The 19,279-nt window shown below is 45.7% G+C and overlaps 2 protein-coding genes across 3 annotated transcripts in view; one reads left to right on the forward strand and one right to left on the reverse strand.

The window, feature by feature from the left end:
* Positions 1–19,279, reverse strand: part of LOC143279649 (synaptotagmin-15-like) — an 85,059-nt gene that overhangs the window by 11,354 nt on the left and 54,426 nt on the right. For both annotated transcript variants that reach the window (XM_076583675.1, XM_076583685.1), the window contains exons 2-4: positions 6,291–6,459; positions 5,388–5,678; positions 4,665–4,801 (exon numbers count right to left, since the gene is read on the reverse strand). In XM_076583675.1, the coding sequence (XP_076439790.1) occupies positions 4,665–4,801; positions 5,388–5,678; positions 6,291–6,459 (597 nt within the window). The remainder of the gene's footprint in view (positions 1–4,664; positions 4,802–5,387; positions 5,679–6,290; positions 6,460–19,279) is intronic.
* Positions 10,994–19,279, forward strand: part of LOC143279656 (high-affinity choline transporter 1-like) — a 109,183-nt gene continuing 100,897 nt past the window's right edge. The window contains exon 1 of the mRNA XM_076583714.1: positions 10,994–11,307. The gene's annotated coding sequence lies outside the window, so the exon portion shown is untranslated. The remainder of the gene's footprint in view (positions 11,308–19,279) is intronic.

Below are 19,279 nucleotides of genomic sequence, written 5' to 3' on the forward strand. Positions count from 1 at the left end.
CAGTCTTAACCGATATTTCTCTTTCTTCCATTAACTGAATGAACAAAATATCTGAAGACTTTTGTCACATGGAACAACACGTTCGTGGAAGAGAGAGAGAGAGAGAGAGAGAGAGAGAGATGAGGGGAGGGGCGGGGGAGGGAATATCGTGACCGTCCATTACAAAAGACTCCGGCGACAGGATATTGACTAAGCCCTGCCCACTGTCGGTCGAAGTGTATACGGGAAGCAAATCCCTGCCCACGCCACCACTCTGAGTATGAGATGCACGGCCGTGCAGTGAATACACCGCGTATTGAACAGATGAACGAACTCCGGAGAGGCAGAAGGAGACCCGCCAAGTGGACTGCTCCAAAGGACGGGAAGGGGAGGGAGGGGGACATAATCCGCCTTGCACGACTTCAGTGGATAACATGTGTGTTTGAGAGAAACTACATCCTTGACTAGTACATTCTACTAAGTAATGAGTACCTACGTAAGTGTAAAAGTTAATAAGTATTTTACGTGGGTGTCAGTGGATTAGTGAATACGTAAGTAAAAACGTCATTGAAGGAGTGAGCGGTTTTGGGGGGGGGGGTTTGGGTTGTTGTTTTTTTTTTTTTTGGGGGGGGGGTTGTTGTTGTTGTTTTTTGCTTTGTTTGTTTGTTTGTTTTTTGTAATTGCGTTGGAGAAATAGGCAACAAGCAAGCAAGTCAGTCAGTAAGAAAGGCAGTGAGCACGTGAATGGGTAGACAAGTAGAAAAACGAGTGCGTAAGCGAGATGTGAGTAAACAATGGATTAATTAACTTACACGTTCGGCTACTCACTGCTGTATAAACAGCGGTAGCAGATATGACATCCATAACAGCAAAGAAGAGAAGAAAAAGGAGGGGGTGAAAGAAGATTGTTCGTGTTGTGATGCAGTTACTGTGTGCTAAAACACGCTCATTTTCGTTCCATATGAAAAGGTGTTGGGTTTTGTTTGTTTTTGTTTTTTTTGCTTGTTGTTCTTCAAAATTTGGGAGAATTGGACGAAAATCCAAACCTGTCACATGACTGGCTGTGAAAAAACCGTTGTGCTTCAAATTCTTGTCCTCCCCACTCCACCCCCACCTCCCTCTTCATTCTGAACTGGAGCCCAGAGCAGTGTTTCTCTTTCGTGTACACAGTTGTTGGGTTTTTTTGGGGGGGTTTTAGGTTTCATTTCTGCACAGTTGTCGTTCCTGATCTCACAAACTGTCGATGCAGTGTCCAGCAATGGACAACGCAGACGATATCAATACGACGCGTTATTCTCCCAAATCCAAAGTAAGCACACATTTCGTCAGTGAATTGAGTAAGACTTCATTCGAGAACAGGTTTAAAGCTTGTTTTCATGAGTCTGTCAGGAAAAGAAGGGAACCGGGTTTAAGCACGTGGTTACCAACAACATAATCTGATTATGAGTTGTGGCGAGTTTCAGTTTCAGTTTCAGTAGCTCAAGGAGGCGTCACTGCGTTCGGACAAAACCATACACGCTACACCACATCTGCCAACCAGATGCCTGACCAGCAGCGTAACCCAACGCGCTTAGTCAGGCCTTGAGAAAAAAAAAGAAAAAAAAGGGGGAATAAATAATAGATAAGCTTACATAAATAAATAAATAAATAATAATTATAATATAGAAAAAGGTAGTAGTAATAATAATAATAATATTTTTTTTTAAAAAGAAAAAAGAAGAAGACAGCAATGATGATAAATAAGCAAATAAATGTAAAACATGAAGACACACATTCACACATACACCCACACATGCATAACAGATATGCACCAAACATGCAGTTTCACAGATTGTGGCGAATTTATACCTAAAGAACAGAACAGGGGCGGATTTCGACCCTGGTCATCGAAAACGTTTTTCCATTGAAATAAAACCCAATTCCAGTTTTGTGTGAGCATAACTATGTGCAGATCATGTGCTATGGAATCAAAGACCCGTGATATTGAAGAACATGGAATCAGTGTACGTGTAATGTCGGGAATCAGTGTGAACCAATATTCACCTCGATCAGATGTACAGAAAGACTTCGACGACGTACTGTCCAGTGTTTAAAAAGTGAACCAGCTAAATGTTTATCTATTTTTACTCGTGATTTCTTTGTATATATATATATATATATATAAAGAGAGAGAGAGCGAGAAAGAGAGGTGGGTGTGTGTTTGCGGAAGCCCCTTTCTTTGCCCTGTCAAATGCTGTGTGAAGAGACCCACCCCCCACCCCTACCCATACTCCGTCTCGACAAGCAGCCTCTGTGAGACGCCTGGGGGAACGGAAATACACTCCTTTCAAATGGTTAGCGTGTTGGTGCACACTGTTAATTTCTATCCGTGCTGTGACATTGACGTCAGAGTTGTTCACCTGTGCTTGGTCTCCGCCACTCTTGTTAATTTCATTTTTTAATTCTCGCCCAGCGTGTATAAATATATCTTCATTTCTCACCGGTATGTAATCCGTATGCCGTTTTAGAAGATTTTTCTTTTCGCTTGAAGGTAAAGCAGGGCTAAACGCGGACATGGCCCACCGTTCAAGGTAAACATATACTGAAACGAATCACTCATGTCGGTCACGTTTTATCCGGTGTGTAGGTGAGGATTTACCTGTTCCGAGCGCACGAACAAAAGCTGTTTACAAGTAAGGGCTATGAAAGCAAACGAGTCCAATGTACAGTGACAAACATCAGGGGCGTCTGACATACATCACAGTAAACAGCTCGTGTTAGAAAGACTGCTCTGATCGATGCGGATTGCCCACAGGGCAACATGTTGAGAGATTTCTAGTGGGGGCTGGCTGTCTGTGAGCAAGAAGACTGTGTGTCTATCTCTCCCTGTCTCTTCATATTCATATATGTATATGTATTTGTATATATATATATAATATACATATATATATATATATATATATATACACATATATACATACATGTGTATGTTTGTATCACACGCACAGACACACACACACACACACACACCATACCATACCATACATCACTACACCATACCATCAACGACAACAACGATAGTAGAAGTGAATATGACACGACTCCTAATTATGCACACAGAAGCATCGACACAAGTTATGGTTAGCACGCTAAAACACATGGCCATTGACGGTCGTGTTGGGGATTAAACACCTCACGATTTTATCAGGAACATGGAAGGTCTTGTGCTGCTTTAATAGACCTAGGTACGGGGGCACGACGAGAGAGAGAGTGAGAGAGAGAGAGAATGACAATGACAAATGTTTTATTGAGGGTAGAATGGACAAGCTGGAAGCTTGTTTTCACCATGCCTACACACACGCATACACATACATACGCACAATACAACAAATGAAATGAGAGAGAGAGACAGAGAGAGACAGAGAGACTCAATGTCTTATTTACGAAGTTAATTGGTGCACTCACCTAACAATTTCTCAATTCATGTATGAACACATGCACACATGAGTACGTACATACCTACATCAGTGCACACACACACACACACACACACACACACACACACACACACACACACACACACAGAGAGAGAATTTCAGTCACTTTCTCATTCACTCCACTGGTTGCCTAGACAGTTTGTTGTTGTTGTTGTTTGTTCCAAGGTAGGTGTTTGTTTATCAACAGGTTGTTTTCAGATATGGCTGACCTATAACATTAATCCATTCTTCTGCCTCCGCCACTCACACCACGCAGTTGTCCGTTCTTTTCACCACCACCACCATTTCCTCTTCCTCAGAACTGAGAAGGGAAGTTTCAGTGTGTGTGTGGGTGTGGGTGTGTATGAGAGGGAGAGCAGGGAGGATTCAATCGACAATCATCACCACCATTATCAGCATAAACAGTCCCTTGTCAATACGACCTGCACGTGCTCGGTAGATTTGTGCAAAACAAGACCACAAAATCACATCCTTTGTGAGCGGCGAGAAAGAGATTTAATTTGGCCAACAGATGTGACGTGGTGGCAGAGGGATCATGTGCCCGTGCGTCTCTCTTACAACGTGTGAGCAAGTGAGTACATCGAAGAAAAAAATATGACTTGAAAGGCGGAGGATAGGAAAGTATGAAAGCGGAGGAAAAGAAAGTACTGACTATTTGTGTCCCATATATATTTACCTTTCTTTTATCGTTCCATTTGTGTCGTCTATATACTTGTGCTTTATACCTGTGTTTTATTGTGTCATAAACATTCACAGATACGATTCATTTTTTTTGTTTGTTTCTTGTTTCTTCTCTTTTTCCTTTTCTTTCTTTCATTTTTTATGATGTGGAGATGGACTGGTGAACGGGACTGGCATAGAAGAAGTGAGGTGTAATTTTCAGTTCTACTTTGAAAATAAATCATTAGTCTGGCAAATATTTTAAAGGGAAGATAAATGTGGGTTGGAGGTGGTTAATGATAGGAGGTTATTCAGTGAACGCATTGTCATCGTTTTGGTGAAAATTATGAAACCTAGCCACTTGTAAATAGGTGTTCGTGTCAAGCGAAGGCGCAGGCGCGTGCGAACACACACACACACACACACACACACACACACACACACACGCACACACACACACGGACGACACGATACAACAACGCAATAAAACTCGTCCAAAACGAGAACCGCTTTCACTCGCCAGTGTTCCAAGAGGAGAACGACCCTCACCTGGTAAGTCCTTGACCTTGATGAGAGTGACGTTCAGCTGCTCCACGGCAGAGTCATAGACAAGTGAGTACCACAGGCGTCCGTAGGTAGACATGGGCAGGTAGTTGTCCTCATCCTCTGAGAAACTGCTGCTGTGACTGGCAAGGGAAACATAAAACACCTGTACAGTGCGCGTCCCGCTGAACTCCAGGTTTGCAGGTACCGTCCCTTCCCCACCTACCCCCTTCACCCTGTCCTCCTCTCTCTCTCTCTCTCTCTCTCTCTTCCTCATTTGTATGAAGCATGTAATAACTATGATAACATCAGGATCTGCCGATACATCTAACACCGCACAGCCCCCCTCCCCTGCCTCCCAACACCACCACCCTCCCTCTATCTCGAATATCTCCCTCGTTGGAAAAATACATTCATTCATTTATTTCTTAATTTATGCAATCTACCTCTCTTCCTTTCTCTCTTTCTCTCTTTGACAACCACACACTTATCCCCACCCCCACACACGCATACACCCACATACAAACACACGCACACACACACACGCACACACACACACCCTCACACACACACACACACACACACACACACACCATATCCTCCACCCAGCCCCATCCACACCCCCAAATCCCCCCTACCCCCCACCCACCCACCCACACTCACCCATGCACACACACACACACACACACACACACACACACACACACACACACACACACAAAACCTCACCTGTACAAGTCAGGCTGCAGCGACCCGATCAAGCTCTGCTGGTACTGGAAAGCGGTGCTGCTGCCACCACACCCGGCGCCGCCGCCGTTGACGCCGTTTCCGTTTCCGTTCCCGTTGCCGTGTCCGCCTCTGCTCCCCCTCTCGCCGGAGGCGCGGGGCTGAATTCGCTCCGGGGGCAGGGTGAAGTCCGGGATCTTGTCCACGGTGAGGGACCTCACCAGCACGCTCCTCTTGGCGTGCTGCAGGGCGTCCGGACAGGACAGCCGTTTGGGGAGCTTAGGTGAGGGCGATCTGTGGAAGGGAGGAGCATTAACTCTCTCCATACGAACGGCGAAAGACGACGTTAACAGCGTTTCACCCCAATTACCATCATCAAAATATTGCAAGCGGAAGGCTCCTATTCTGAAGAGGTGAATGTAGACAAAGAATACCACAATTCTGACGACGGAAGCTAAAGGTTGGGTCATTCAGACACCCACTGGACATCCGAGGGGTCTGTGTAGAGGAGAAGAGAGGACTGGCCGTACTGAGTGAGTCAAATCACCCCGGGGTTACAGGGGGAAGTGGGTGGGGGTCAAGGGTGGTTGTGAGTAATGCTTGTTATTTGTAACGCGTCAGCATGGTCAGATACACAGACATAGGCAGACACACACACACACACACACACACACACACATACACACACACACACACACACACACACACACACACACACCTGTCTAATAACAATTCTCGTGAATAGACGTTCAACTGAAGATCTTTCACACACACACACACACACACACACACACACACACACACACAAGCACTCACAGACATACACACATACACACACACATACCCACAAGCACACACACACACACACACACACACACACACACACACACACACACACACACACACCTGGATCCCGGAGCGGACTGGACAGTGACGGGCTCTGTGGTGTCATCCAGGTGATGGAGGTCAAAGGGCTTCCGTCGTCTGCGTCGTGTCCACACCACCACCACCACCGCCACCACCACCACCAGCAGCGCCAGTGCTCCGCAGCTCAGAATCAGGGCCAGTGTCTTTCCTGGGGAAGATAGAGACAATCACACTGTTAATGTTTTGTCAATGGCCAAGAGCCATGAACAAGCAAGTACTCTCTCTCCCTCTCTCTCACCTCTATGCACACATGCACGCACGCACGCGCACACACACACACACACACACACACACATACATACATACAGAACACACACAAAAACGACACCAAAAGAACCACACCATCCTTGCCCGTTTGGACTGACCCAGCACACGTCATAGTTCTATGCTTTGCAACCGTTGTGTGTGTTGTGTGTGTGTGTGTTTAATCTCTTTCTCTCTTACCCTTGACTTAAAGTTTACGCCAAGTGTGGTAAAGACAGGTGAGCTTTCTTGGTGCTGTTGTCCAAAGGACCCCCTTCGTCTATGTGGTTATCTGTTATCAGTTAACCGGGCCACGCGCCCGTTCCACATAAACCTGAAATTGGGGACACACTACCAAAAACCTGTGTGTTAAATCTGCGCTCAGATGATTAAAAGCTTTTGGCACTGTCAATGAGGATCTTGTAGCCATTGTAGCCTCACATTCTTTGCAAGACTCTGGACTTCGGAGCTTGAACAATCCCTGAGATGGCTGAACAGTCCAAACCTCACGTTTTATGATAAAAAAAATTTTTAAAGACATGGGGACAGGGAGGGGGGTTGTCTGGCAGGTAACAAAGCAAGAGAAGGAAAAACATGTCAACCTGTTATGATTGACTGGAAGGAAAGCAATGAGTATCACGTGCTCTGTACTGAACACCAGTGGTGTAACTCGGCGCAAGTGTTGTTTGGTCCCCTCTGTTGAGTGACTCAGTAGCGGCAGAGGTTATGTTCGGTCTTTGCAGGCCTCTGGAGCGACGATAGTGACAGAATGAATATGGCTGTGAGACTGTGAAGAAGGAAGAATGCCACAGAGGTGTTGGGAAGCATGAAGGCACTGCCCAGTTCTCTTCTCACCCACACATTCTTTGTCTCTGTCTCTGTCTGTCTGTCTGTCTGTCTCTCTCTTTCTCTATCGATCTATCCATCTATCTATCAATCTATTTTTCTTCCCCCTTTTCCCTCCTCACGCTTTCCCTCTTCAGGTTTTGAACCCCAGTTCCTGGCAGTGACACTGCATCCTTCACCAATGCCTTGTTTTACAACATCCTGTGTGTTCACGTGTAGTTGATTTTCTGCATCAATGTATACAGATTCAGTAACATGGCGGCACCCGTGTTACCCCTGGAGACAGAAACATACCATCTTCACTGTCTGCCTGACGAGATTTGCACCTGAAGATACGTCAGGATGAGAGTGGTGCACTGAAAAGAAAATCGGCTGAGGCGCCCCTCAGCTTGAAATATATTGTTTTGTTCTCATCTTTTCAGGGAACACTTTTCGTGCTGTTGACTGTTCAGTTCTGATACTGAAAAAAGAGTCAGGTGAAAGTCTTTCTCTCCATCCCCCTCCATCCACCAAAACAAATCCTCAAAATGCTTCATTACGAAAGACACTGGCGCAGAAGTATAACGCCAACCAATACCTAATACCTTCATAAACACACTGCCAAAGTGATATTTCGATGTATTCATTGCCTAGATGTTTGAAACACTTGCAATGTGTGGACATTGCACTATTGCTTTATCTACTCGTCTCTTGAACTGGACCTTTTCATTATGAAAATGTCCAAAGTTGACGCACAAAGCCGTGTGATCCTAGTTTCTTGTTGAGAGACAATGGGGGTCTGACAACTGTTAGTTCGTTACTTGATAGTTGACCCGTTATCTCAAATCCCAAAGTAGTCACGTTCTCACACAATTTGTATCGTGTCTCGGCTAATAAAGATGGCAACAAAACCGTCTTGTAATATTTTGGACGATCCACATTCCTCATGAACAATGTTTCTCTCCACTTCTGTCCTTGGCACAGAAACACGATGTCGACAAAATAATTCATGGATCTCTCCAGGAAGACAACGAACAACACCGTGCAGGAAAGCCTCACTCACCGTTGCGGTCCATTGTCACCGCTCATGATACCCCGACACAAGATTCCGTCATCCCGTCAACAACCGACCCGATAGACCGGCAGTCAGGGCTTACACACACCACCTTTTGTCTCCACACTCCGCACTGTGATGCCTTCACACAGATAGCATCTTCAAAGCTTGTTTGTGATCCCTGTCCTTCCATCGATTGACCCAGCCCTACCCCACCTAACACTGTCCTATCGTAGGCTTTAATCACATCCCTGTCGCCCCCCGCCCCCCCCCCCCCACCCCTCCACCCCCTTCCCACACCCGTTTTATGTCCCCTCCACCTCCCCCATCACAGCTGTCTTGCAAGCAGTCCCCATCTGTGGTCATCGTGGTTTGTACAGTTATGCTGATGCATAAGGAACTGGTGTTTATGGATGTAGCCTGCGGGTAATCGGGGCTATGCATCAAGGATGAACCGGCACCCTTCAGCCGGCGTCTTTTTTAAGCAAGCGAAGGATTATTCAGTGCATATGGAGGTTGAGGGTGGGAGAAAGAAGTGGAGGTTGAAGTGAGGGTGGGACGGGAGAAGCGAAGACAATTTACGCGTAAGCGATCAGAGTGATTGAGTGAGTGAGTGAATGTGTGTGCTTCGCGGGGTGGGGTGGGGAGGTGGGAGGGACTTGATCTACAAGCGTGTGATCAGTCATGGGCGCTTTTGATAGACGGAGGGAGAGACAGACAGAAAGACACAGAGATTTGTGTAACGAGACAGTTGGAGAGACACTGTAACAAAAACCTGTCACAGCGAAAGCGCATTCTTTGAAATGGAAACGCAGTGTCATATTTTCCCACATTACTTGAAGAATAGGAAACAAATCCCGTTCAGTCATTCCCTTTGAATCCACCCGTATCGCGAGCTCATCCCATCTCTGAGACCTTTTCACTGTTCTCCCTCATCTGACGTCTCTCTTCCTTCTTCTCTCACCCTCAGTGCCACCCTCCCCCCCCCCCCCCACTCCCCCCCCTCTCTCTCTCTCACTCTGTGCGTGTGTGTGTTTGCTGCGGCAATGAAAATCAGGCACAGAACGTGTGTGTCAGTGGTGTGTGTGCGTGCGTGCGAATGTGTGTGTGCGTGTGCGTGTGCACGCGTTTTGCCTTCGTGACCATGTGCTCAGTTGTTTGTCTCAGAACGGGTGTAATTTTACCATTGAATAAAAGACTTTTTAATAACGGATCACTGCACAGTAATGTAATTCATGCAGACTGGGAGAAAAGCGCAATATTTTACATTTGGAACATGTTTTTGTATAAATATTTCTTCTTCGAGGAGAAGACAGGGATCACAGCGACTTCTGTCTATCACGATGACTGGAAGAAAAAAACAAGACGAACATGATGACTGATGCATGTTTCAATTTTCCGCCAGACCAATGTCAGCTGATCCCAAGACCCTGTTTTGGGGTTTGTTTTTTTATTATAATTATTATTTATTTATTTATGTAAGCTTATCTATTATTTATTCACCTTTCTTTTTTTCTTTTTTTTTTTCTCAAGGCCTGACTAAGCGCGTTGGATTACGCTGCTGGTCAGGCATCTGCTTGGCAGATGTGGTGTAGCGTATATAGATTTGTCCGAACGCAGTGACGCCTCCTTGAGCCACTGAAACTGAAACTGAAACTGCTGGGTTCTTGTTTCTCTCTTCAACCGGTACTTTATTGAAGTAGTCCAGAAACTGTCACCATCTTGTGTCGTCTTGAGCAGAATCCTTGTTTATCGACTGTTGATGGCAGGAAGAGTGGAGTCTTTCATTCTCCACATTATCATAAGACGTGGTTACCGGGGAGAGGGGAAGCTGGGATTTCTGTTGAGGCTGTTGATCTCACACACCCGTATGTTTTGGGAGTTCGTTTTAGCTGAGGGTGTTACTCTCACACACCCGTTTACTTTGGGAGCTTGTTTCAACTGAGGTTGTGGGAGGGATTCTTCATTTCACACGGCTGTGCGCTTCAGCAGTCTGTTCCGATCGTCCAACAGGGAAGGACAGGTGTGCAAATACCATGCCATTTATTCCGTTCCTACCGTGTACAAGTGCACCCAAGTGTTGAGCAAACAGTTCGGGGTGATTATGGGAGAGGGGGAGTGGAGAGGTGAGCAGAGAGGACATGTTTGTTGACACGGCACTTATTTTGTATTTTTCTATATCCGATTTAATGTGTGTGACTTTTGTTTACTCAGTGTTTTTGTTTCACACCAGCTTGTAGCCTATCCAGATTTTTTTGTGTTTAATTACATGAACAAATTGCTCACACCGATAAGGAAAAACGTACGGAAAGATTAAAATAAAATACTCGGTTAGTAAGTCAGAGAGAGAGAGACAGACAGAGAGAGAGAGAGTGAGAGATAAACCGAAGTGTCGGTGACAAAATAGGCCAAGTGATAGTAAAATGCACTCAGGTACACATGCTCTCTTACACACACACACACACACACACACACACACACACTTGATGTTCTTTTTGGATCTCACCTGTCTTTCCAACGCCATCTATTGAATGTGCACGCTTCTAAAACGGCTGTGTATGTCGGTATATTTGTGTGTGACACCTCTTGCGCTTTGTGTGGGAAAGAAAGGAGTTGGGGGCAACGAAAGAAAAGGACACGATCAAGTGGATTGACCTTTGTGGTTGTTCTCATGTATATTTCATGCTGTCGTGTGAGCCATTGTTTTCGGTTCTGCATGACTGCTTCAGTCCATCATCTCACCCTCCGCCGCCAGCGCCGGCCCCATCCCCTGAACTGTAGTTTGGGTTAAAACAGCAGGGAGATTCGTATGTGTGCCTCTTGGCATAATCGTGGCCGTGGGGAAGATTCATTTGGAAGATAATAGGAGTCTGTGTGAGTATGTATGTATGTATGGTTGTTGTGTGTCTGTTCCTGTGTCATCTCTCTCTGTCTGTCTGTCTGTCTGTCTCTCTCTCTCTCTGTCCGTATTTGTTTCTCTCTCTCTCTCTCTCTAAAATGAAATAAGTCACAAATGTTAGATCACACACACACACACACACACACACACACACACACACGCACACACACACACACACACACGCACACACACACACACACACACGCACACACACACACACACACACACACACACACACACACACATCATGAACCAAATCAAAACAAGATGACCTGACACTGACCCCCCCAGACAGCCTCTGACTCGCGGTCATCCTAATCGCTGAACAGACAGGACAACAGCTCCCTCCACCACCACCACCCCCCGCCCACACTCACCCCCCGCCCACACCCTGCAGGGCTGGAAGTACGTTTGGTTCTCCCATGCGAGAAGCCGCTCACGGCTTGAGTGTACGTGCGCGTGCTAGTTGTCTTGGCCAAGCATAGTTGTCCCACAGGTGCCATCCCGATACGTTTATTCCTGATTCTGAGTCGCCTGTCACTGAATCGGTATTCCCGATTTTCCTATTCCCGGTTCGCCTGTATGCTCAGTCACTCTGGTTTTGTGTGTGTGTGTGTGTGTGTGTGTGTGTGTGTGTGTGTGTGTGTGTGTTTTTAAAAAAATTCAAAAGTCTCCATCGGATTGTGTGTGTGTGTGTCTGTCTGTCTGTCTGTCTGCCTGTGCATTTGTGTGTGTGTGTGTGTGTGTGTGTGTGTGTGTGTGTGTGTGTGTGGCCTACAGATAGAGAAGAGAAAGAGAGAGATATACTGAACAGGCGAAACGAGATCGGTGGGTCGGCGAATCTAGTTCTAAATGGCCCTTTGGGGCAAAGAAGCAGGCGGAACACACAGATATATGTTTAAGGCGGAACGGGAATGGTCAGTGCCGGACAGTCGGACAGGAGGGTGCACGTCAAACCGTGCCCTGCCCCCGCCCTGACCCCTTCCTGACCTGCTGCGTGTTGACAGGTCGGAACTCGCTGACCTGACAAAAATCTCATCAGATATCTGCCTTGACATAACGCCAACTGGCTTTCCCCTTCTAGCGTTCAATTACCGCACCTGTTGTTGTGGTCGTCATCAAAGTGGATTGGATGATTGGTTGTGCTTTTACACTGGCTTCTCTATCGAGGATAATGAAGCTGCCTTGCATCTTGTCATCTGACAAACAGTGCAAGACTTCTTATTTTACCTACCAGCCGTTTTTCTCGGTCTCCATGGTACCACAACCCACCCCAATCCTTTGAGTCGTGAGCAGTGGACTGCAACTTACGTGCATCATTTTTCGGATTGGTATCAGTAACAACAACGATAAGGACTGGAGCGACGAGAAGTCGTGCACTTAAAAACAGCGTTGAAACAATCTGTTTACAGAGCTGATGATCACCATAGCATCAGCCAAGGATCTGTTCTGGATCTGATGTTATGTTATTACTATAATTTTACCCATTTTAAATCCTCAAGAATTCATCACATTTTCTATTCATCGTTATCTAAAGGAACAGCTTACCGATTTATATATATATATGTGTGTGTGTGTGTGTGTGTGTGTGTGTGTGTGTGTGTGTGTGTGTGTGTGTGTGTGTGTTTCGTTCTTTAGTTTAACGTCTTTTCACTGTAAGTGATATTAGACAAGGGAAGGAAAAAAATCGAGTGGGAGGAGGGAGAGGGGGGTGGGGAATTACTGTGTACGCATACGAGTAAGTGAAAGTGTGTGTGTATGTGAAGAACAAATAAATGGATAAATATATATAGAATCAGTTGTTCGGGATAAACATGTCTCAGGCAAACCGATGAATATTTCTCAAATAATCGAATGATTTAAGTCAGGTCGTACTTGTACGTGTGTTCCAAGATACAAACATCTGCAAGCTTTAAAACAATTCTGATCATCATAAATTGTATGGTTAGCTATGGATTCAGCATAATTATCATGTCATAGGCATGCTATAATGCTTTACTTAGTGTTTATTGCTAATTTATCCGAACGATACTGTATGTTTAGCCAAACGTGGTTTTCACATGATGGACATGCTACAATGGTTTACACTGCATTAACTAATTTATCTTCGCGTTCCCTAACACAGTGTACATGTCCTGTTTGTGAACCACTAGTGTATTTAATTCTGTTGTGCAGTATTTCTGCTCCTTTACTTTGTCAACAGCTTACTGTACACACGTCACGTTGATGATACGTTAATCTCTCGTTAACGCTCGGCGTGTTGCTGTGCTGCAGGGATGTGTCATCAGCCCAGCCCCCCACCCCCACACACTCCCGTTCCCCCTGCGCCCCTTCTCCCCTCCTTGGATGTATGCAATGAACGTCGTCGTTGTTTGTCTGCAATTTTTCATTGGCACAACTCTGTGTGTGGGGGAGGGGGGGGCGCGCGCTCTGCCTCTGTGTGTCTCTCTATCTCCTCTCACAGCTTTCCCTTCCCTCGTCACTTTCCCTCCCCCCCTCCTCTCTCTCTCAGTTGAAAATATATGTTCGCCACTTACGAGAAGCAAACAAACTTCACATTGACATTGTTGACAAGGGGGTGACGAAAACTGTGAGTAAACTGTTCACGCGCCGACAGGTAAGGTCGTCATGCCAGCAAGTGCATATCCATTGGAATGAAGGAACGAGTTATGAACGTCAACAACACACGTAACAGTTGTGCCACGCTGGTGAAAGACAGACAGAAGTGGGACCCTTCCTTCCCCCTTCCCCCATCCCCCAGCGCCCTCCTAAAGCCTCCTCTACCCACTTACCCACTAAGAATATGTGAATCAGGTTAGAAATTGATGGCTCGTTTTCAGCACACACACTTTCTATCCCTGTCAGTCTGTCTCTCTTTCTCCTATTTTCCTCACTTTCTACACAGAAAAACTTACCATTATAACTTCGTGAATGCTGTTGAATATCATATTTTCTTCTTTTGTTGTTGCTGATTTGTTGTGCTGTCGATTTTTCATGACTTTGTTATTTTTCGTTATCCTCTTGCAATGTGACCCCTCTTCAGTAAAAGGCTGTGGTCTTCGTCTGAATAAAGATCTATGTCGTTATCTCTTATGTGTATCTTCGCAGGCATGAAGGGAGCCGAAGGTAAAATACGGACGAGGAATTTGATGATCTGGACCGAAATCCGCGTGATCGTTTTGCTGTACCTGCGGGATGGAGACGGGGAAGAAGGGGGCGGGGTGGGGGGGGGGACACTTGGCTCTCGTTACCCCGGGGCGTTGAACAACGATATAGATGAACGATCAAGGACCTCAAACCGCAACATTAACTCACTCAGTACGGCCAGTCCTCTCTTCTCCTCTACACACACCCCTCGGATGTCCAGTGGGTGTCTGAATGACCCAACCTTTAGCTTCCGTCGTCAGAATTGTGGTATTCTTTGTCAACATTCACGTCTTCAGTATAAGAGCCTTCCGCTTGCAATATTTTGATGATGGTAATTGGGGTGAAACGCTGTTAACGTCGTCTCTTTCGCCGTTCGTATGGAAAGAGTTAATTATAAAAACCAACAGCCCTATCCCACGACTCCCAAACCCTTTCTCTCCCCCCCAGCCCTAGCCCCGGACATGATATGAGAGGTGACAGGTTGTGTGAACCCAGTCGCTCGTACAGTATATATATGTGGTTGTTTGCACGATGTTTGAAAGGTTTGGCTCTGTCAGCAGCTCGCCAGGCGGCACAAGGCACAAAGCCTCTGTATGCTTAACATCAGCATGCGTCCTGCCAACTTGTTCTCCCATTCCCAAGTTGTGCAGACCATGTACATTCAATACTTGTGTCACGTGTCGCGACGTGTGTTGTGTGTGAACACCCCAGTTGTCCGTCTGGTGACTGATGTCATCGGCTTGCACAACCGGCAGTGAAAGTGTGGGTGGGGTGGGGCGGGGGGTTGAGGAAACATAGAAACACACACATACATTCATTGTGCATTCGGTCGCAGAAAAATACTGGTGTGTGTGTGTGTGTGTGTGTTGGGGGAGGTGGGTAACGAGGGATGAGGGCGTTTGCGGGGGAGGAAGGATACCAGGTAGATATGTGGGATGGTTGATATGTATGAGTGTGAGCAATAACCATATATATGTCATTGAATAAATCGTGCAATATCAAATAAATCATGCAATATCAAAATCCCCATTGAGCTCTTCCTTCAATTTAAAGAGAGATTGAAATGAGAGTGTGATGGAGAATCGACAAAGAAAGCATTATCGTCATGTCTTGCACGCTTTTAGAAGTTTGATGTACCAGTCAGCAATTACCATTTTATTACTGTGACCCAGACAGGCTTTGTATTTTGGCCATTACCTACATTTTACCCTTCACTGTCAAGCTATTGTCTGCAACTTTTGTATTTGTTCCAACATCGCCATCTGAAAACGCCCACGAAAAAAGACACAATAGCAATATCTTAAGTCAGAACGCCCACGAAAGAAAACACAATAGCAATAACTCGAAGAAGCCAGTCAGTGGGCCATATTTTTTTTAAGGAGCTGAAACAAACTTCTGTATTGTTTCGAAGTAGTATCATGATCTCAAAGTTGGGTGCGTGGGCAAACTGTGGTGAGTTTTCTGCCTCGGATGGACACCGCTGGGCCCGCTGAGTGTGTTAAGAGGACAAATTGATACACTCGGACCACACAGACCAACGCCAATCCACCGATACATCATCGATTATGTTCTTGTTGTATTTACCAACGTTGCAGGCGTCTGTAACCCATCTTCCAAGCCTGGTTGATGCACGGATATATTGTGACTGGGACCGGAAGCGTAGTCTGAGGTCTTGTCATATAGTTTCAGCCCGAACTGGATCTCAACAACAGCATCACCACTATTCTCATGCTCGTCCAATTCCATACCTGCGGTGAACTCGTATCATTATCTTCGGTGTCGGCAGATTGGTGAGAGACTGACGTTGAAGGGACGTGGTCAGTGGTGGTATTCATTTCAGACACTCAGTCTGGCTCAACGACAAAGCCATCATTGTCATCAGAAGGGGGGTTAGTAGGTAGTGTCCCTGGTAAGGGTATGTTGAATAAAAACAAGTACAACTGAGCTCCTCTGATGTGACTTAGCAATAGCCCAAGGCCTTCTGTTGTCAGTGGTCGTATGGCAGCTTGACAATGATAGCATCCGATGAACTGTATGCGTAAATGTTTATGCGTTAGCGCGTGTGACTGTGTGTGTGTGTGTGTGTGTGTGTGTGTTAGTGCGTGTGTGTGTGTGTGTGTGTGTGTGTGCGCGCGCGAGTTTGTGTGTGTGTGTGTGTGTGTGCGCGCGCGCATATGTGTGCGATATGAACGTCTAGAGACTCCTAAGCAATCATTAAAAATGTGCAGACTGTACAAGTTATTACATTTTTCTTCGCCTCAAGGCACGTATTGATTAACACGGGGCAGATAGGCATGCAATCCCATTCAAGATGACATAAGGAGACACGCATACACATTGATCCGAATGACAGGCGCAACTGAAGAACTAGCCATCTGCTTCTGTTGTCACTTACATTGCATACCTGTATGTGTGTATTTATGTACACATGTATGGATGGATTGATATCTGTATTGGTTGATATGTAGCGTGCGCGCACGTCTGTGTGTGTGTGTGTGTGTGTGTGTGATCGTATGGTGTGTACATATGTACACAGTCGGTGTGGGTGTGGCTGTGTGTTTACGACGTGTTCTTTATTAATCATGCTGTCGCATATCTGCAATAAATATCTCTCTCTCTCTCTCTCTCTCTCTCTCTCTCTCACACACACACACACACACACACACACACACACACACACACATACACACACACGCTCTCTCTCTCTCTCTCTCTCTCTCTCTCTCTCTCTGTCTGTCTGTCTGTCTCTGTCTTTGTCTCTCTCTCCCATGAAAGGAAATTATCAGACACTTCTGCCATTTGCTGTTAATGATAATGCACGTGCGACATAAAACAGCTGGTCAAACGCAACGTGGGCATGCACACCGTACGAACAACGATAATGTTCACGCCGGAACACAGCGACAAAGCTGATGGAAGGCTGTTCGTGTGTCTGTGGCCATAAAGCTGATACACACGTAACATGCATCTGGTGTGTTCGGTGACGTGTCTGTGTACAAACAGATAATGTGTTGTGAAATGTTTACTCTCGCCTGCGACACGGTAGATAACTGGACGGTTGTCGTTTTGTTAACAGATCAATTAATGTCTGGCACTGGTAGAAGAAAGAACAGTAAACGGAAGGTAAAATGTCGATATAAAGAAAAAGAAATAATTGTGTATTTATAGGACGCATAGAAATTTGTTCACCTTAGATCGTGTATGCACAGCCACCACCAACTACAAACGCACAGAGACAAATAACCCAGACATGAAAACCAGTCATAAAGAGCGGACAATACACAACGTACAGTATGATTTTTTTATCGTCTTCCTTTCCAATGGGTATGGGTGATTGTTACTGCGGTGACATTAATATTCCGTTAACTGCTAAATGGGAACAACACGCGGGTACACAATTATCAATACAGTATCTCACATATTTAGAAACCGGTAACGCCAATGGACAACACACTGGTACAGATTGAATATATATGAACACACAGACACGATCGCAACAACATTGTGACAAAGACACGTCGACTTCACAAAACTCACATATATATATCAAATTTACGGAAATATCTGCAGATAGTTGGAGTTTTTCTCCCCTTCATACGTAATATTCAAAGCGATATTGATATTTTATTTTCCAAACTGTGTTATTTTAGCGCAGTGGAGAAGAAAATATATTGAACAGATCAGTTTTGACATATCATCTGTTAAATTCGTGCAGTCTTGGGATGGGAGGGGGGATTACAAAAATAACAACAAACAATAATAAGCCATACATTTCAGGTGGCACTCAGCGTCGTTGAAGGCAGGTGCGACACAAGTCCAGCCACGCGGTTTTACACGTGTGTTGTTTAGGTCAAAGGATCAAGAGAATTTCATGTACATATATGGTGCATTTGCGTGTTTCTGGGAGCCTCACACACACACACACACACACACACACACACACACACACACACACACACACACACACACACACACACACACACACACACACACACACACACACACACACATTCAATTCCTTTTCAGTCAAATTCATTTCAGCATTCCTCGTTCAGCCCACTCGAAGCAATTTTAGACGTGTACACGCCAGAAGTGGAATGAATAAATTACATTGAAATGAACTGAGCATTAATTGGAGTTTGCGTGTGTGTGTGTGTGTGTGTGTGTGTGTGTGTGTGTGTTTGCCTGTGTTTGTGTGTGTGCGTCCGCGTGAGTGTGTTTGTGTGCGCGCTGTCGTGTGTGTGTGTGTGCGTGCGTGCGTGCGTGCGTGTGTGTGTGTGTGTGTGTGTGTGTACTTGTTCGTGTCTGCGCGTGAGAGAGAAACAGAGACACAGATACAGAGAGCGAGAGAGGGAGGGAGAGCGAGAGAGAGGAAAACACACATGTGGTAAACTGACGACGTGCAGTGTCGCCCGCCTCCTCACCAAGCTGATTTATTTAAAAGCCGATGACTGTGAACAAAACAGGCAAGAGGGGAAGACAGGCTGCTTCTTTTGTGTGCATGACAAGGTCGCCTTGTAAGCTCTGTTCGTGTTGCACACTGTTCCCAATATACTGAATTCCCGATGGTTTGTTTATTTATTTTGTTCTTTTGTTTGTTCGTTCGTTTTCCCCAGCCTTTCTTCCTCCTACACGTATCGCCCGCCTTCCGGAGCCACTGTTGTCACGTGCTCGGGGACCTTTTAGTCAGATGGAAGTAGCGTGCGTGTGTGTGTGTGTGTGTGTGTGTGTGTGTTAGTTATTGTTCAGTGTTGTTCATCGATTTTACGTTTACTTCTTTTCACGAAGAGTGATATATAT

Source organism: Babylonia areolata, chromosome 1, assembly GCF_041734735.1.
Source record: "Babylonia areolata isolate BAREFJ2019XMU chromosome 1, ASM4173473v1, whole genome shotgun sequence".
NCBI classification, from domain to species: Eukaryota; Metazoa; Mollusca; class Gastropoda; order Neogastropoda; family Buccinidae; genus Babylonia; species Babylonia areolata.